Below are 2,381 nucleotides of genomic sequence, written 5' to 3'. Positions count from 1 at the left end.
AAAAAAAAAAAAAAAAAAAAAAGTTGTGACCGGACGGGACTGTCTTTAGCGCACTGATTTACGGTCGCCACCTTCATTTACTAACCAAGTAGGAAGAATACAACTCTTTTGGTCTGTTTTAGGAATGGACTCAGCAGATGAACAAAATCCAAACTTGCCGCCCTCGCCTTTGGATCTCCTCTGCTTACGGATTCCGGACGATAACTGCGGACAACGGACCTCTGGTACGGCCTATGTTTCTTCAAAGTTTAGGTGATATGAAATAATCACTCACTGAGTTTATGAGTTGTATAGTTTATAAAATGTTTATTAACACTTGTTACTACTAACAATTTTCTCGTGTTACAAAGTTATATATACAGAACGCGTTATTTACAACCGATTTCCGGTATCGCGTACTTTTATGCTTTTGACACTTACAATGAGCGCGACACGCTTTTACTACGACCAATTTGTTTTAGGACGTTCGTGTACGTCTCTGAGCGGACTCGTTTTTTATTACGCTGTTCACTTAATGAGCGCTCGATTCCTACTCCCGTGCGGTGCGCTCGGCTCCTCCACGAAAGCCCGCTTCCCCCACCAGTTGCTTGCGCATGCGCACAACCCAGACAAAAATTAGAATTTTCTAAAAGTGACAAATTTTGATGTGAGACGTTTATTTGGTCACAAACAAACGCTCTGGTTCAATTTTATCAACAACTAAAATTTTTGTCAAAGTTAGGTTTTTGAACCAACAGGTGTATTTTCCAAAAATGCGTGATTTTGATCAAACACGCCGAGTTCACTTTAGAAAATCCTATTTTTGTCTTAACTCCAACCACTTTGCAAAGTTAGTACTTTTGTCAAGATTCGAGGTAAACACCTAACTCCCTGATTGTTGCTTAAACTCAGCGTAGCACTTAATCTTACGCAGAATCGCACATCGGCGCGGTTTCGCTAACAATTATAACTTTTACCCAGGGTTAGGTTCTGGCTCAACTACTTGAAGTAAGTACCTAACATACCAGATGTTGGTGAAACTTGATAAGGCACCTACTCTAACGCAGACTTGGCCACTGGCGCAGTTTTACTAATAACTACATTTTTACTCAGGGTTAGGTTCTGACTTACACACCTGCGGTAAGTACTGTTACGTCCTGGAGACTCCACGGTCCTTTTTTTCCTGCAACGCGACGCGCCAGCGCATAGCAACCCTTTATTTTTTTTTTTGGTCAATAATAATAAATAATTTGGACGGGTCTCCTATCGTTTGGAAACTTAAAACTCCAGACAGAATAGGAGAATAAACAAAAATTATATCGGCGCCCGGAAAGATAAACTGCGCCTAGCAATAACACGAAATTTTAGATACCTATTCGAGCAGCTTTCCAAACAAACCCGGATATCTCCAGGTCATGAAAACGCCGGTCATAAAAATTAGAGCAATTGGCGCAAATAGAAACTCCGGCATTTTTATTACAAACAAACAACAAGGGGTCTATGCGGCGTGATCGCAAGAGACAACACTCTCCCTTTTTCCTTCCCCGAAAAATCGGACGAGGCGACCGAAGCGAGAGATCGTCGCCGATTGGCGATCTCAGAAGTTGCCCGACCGACTAAATAACAAATAGGAACCAGCAAAGCTCAACTGAGTTCCCGATTGGGAGAGTCTTCGCTTACTCAAAACGGTATATAAGCCAGGGCTCTCGGAATCGAAAAACAGAAAGAACCGCGCCGCGTGTCTGAAAAGAACCGATTTCAGTGAGCAAAACAAGCATAAGTTACAAGTGCAAGTGCGAATAGTGCGTCAAGAATCCCCCAAACACCGAAGCCGCACCAGGTTCCGAACTACCTAGCCACCCGCACGGGCCGAAGGGAAAGGAAATCGCAGCCAGCAGTCACATAAGTAGTAACTCCACATCATTATATATACGGAGGTTCCACTTCTCGCGAAACAAAAAAAGCTGACGTCGCGATTGATTTTTGAAGATATCGAGAACGAACAAATTAAACAAATCTATAAAAATTCGGAAGAGCTACTCACGGTGTGTAACCGTCTTGGGTGGCAGCCGAGATCTTCGGAAGGGCTACTCGCGGTGTATAACCGTCTCGGGTGGCAGCCGAAATTTCGGAAGAGCTATTCGCGGTGTATGACCGTCTTGGGTGGCAGCCGAAGTTTTCGGAAGGGCTACTCGCGGTGTATGACTGTCTCGGGTGGCAGCCGAAAATTTGGAAGGGCTACTCGCGGTGTAACCGTCTTGGGTGGCAGCCAAAGTTTTCGGAAGGGCTACTCGCGGTGTATGATCGTCTTGGATGGCAGCCGAAGTTTTCGGAAGGGCTACTCGCGGTGTATGACCGTCTCAGGTGGCAGCCAAAGTTTTTTTTTCTTTTCTTCATTTTCT

The 2,381-nt window shown here is 44.3% G+C and overlaps 1 protein-coding gene across 1 annotated transcript in view; it reads left to right on the top strand.

Annotated features, from left to right (window-relative positions):
* Window positions 1-266, top strand: part of LOC109861458 — a 3,127-nt gene extending 2,861 nt beyond the window's left edge. The window contains exon 3 of the mRNA XM_020441122.1: window positions 123-266. Coding sequence (XP_020296711.1) covers window positions 123-266 — 144 coding nt within the window. The remainder of the gene's footprint in view (window positions 1-122) is intronic.
* The last annotated feature ends 2,115 nt before the right edge of the window (window positions 267-2,381 follow it).

Source organism: Pseudomyrmex gracilis, unplaced genomic scaffold, assembly GCF_002006095.1.
Source record: "Pseudomyrmex gracilis isolate BER0280 unplaced genomic scaffold, ASM200609v1 scaffold_774, whole genome shotgun sequence".
Taxonomy (NCBI): domain Eukaryota; kingdom Metazoa; phylum Arthropoda; class Insecta; order Hymenoptera; family Formicidae; genus Pseudomyrmex; species Pseudomyrmex gracilis.
The sequence above is the reverse complement of the archived record's forward strand: the minus strand, read 5'-3'. Positions and strand labels throughout refer to the sequence as shown.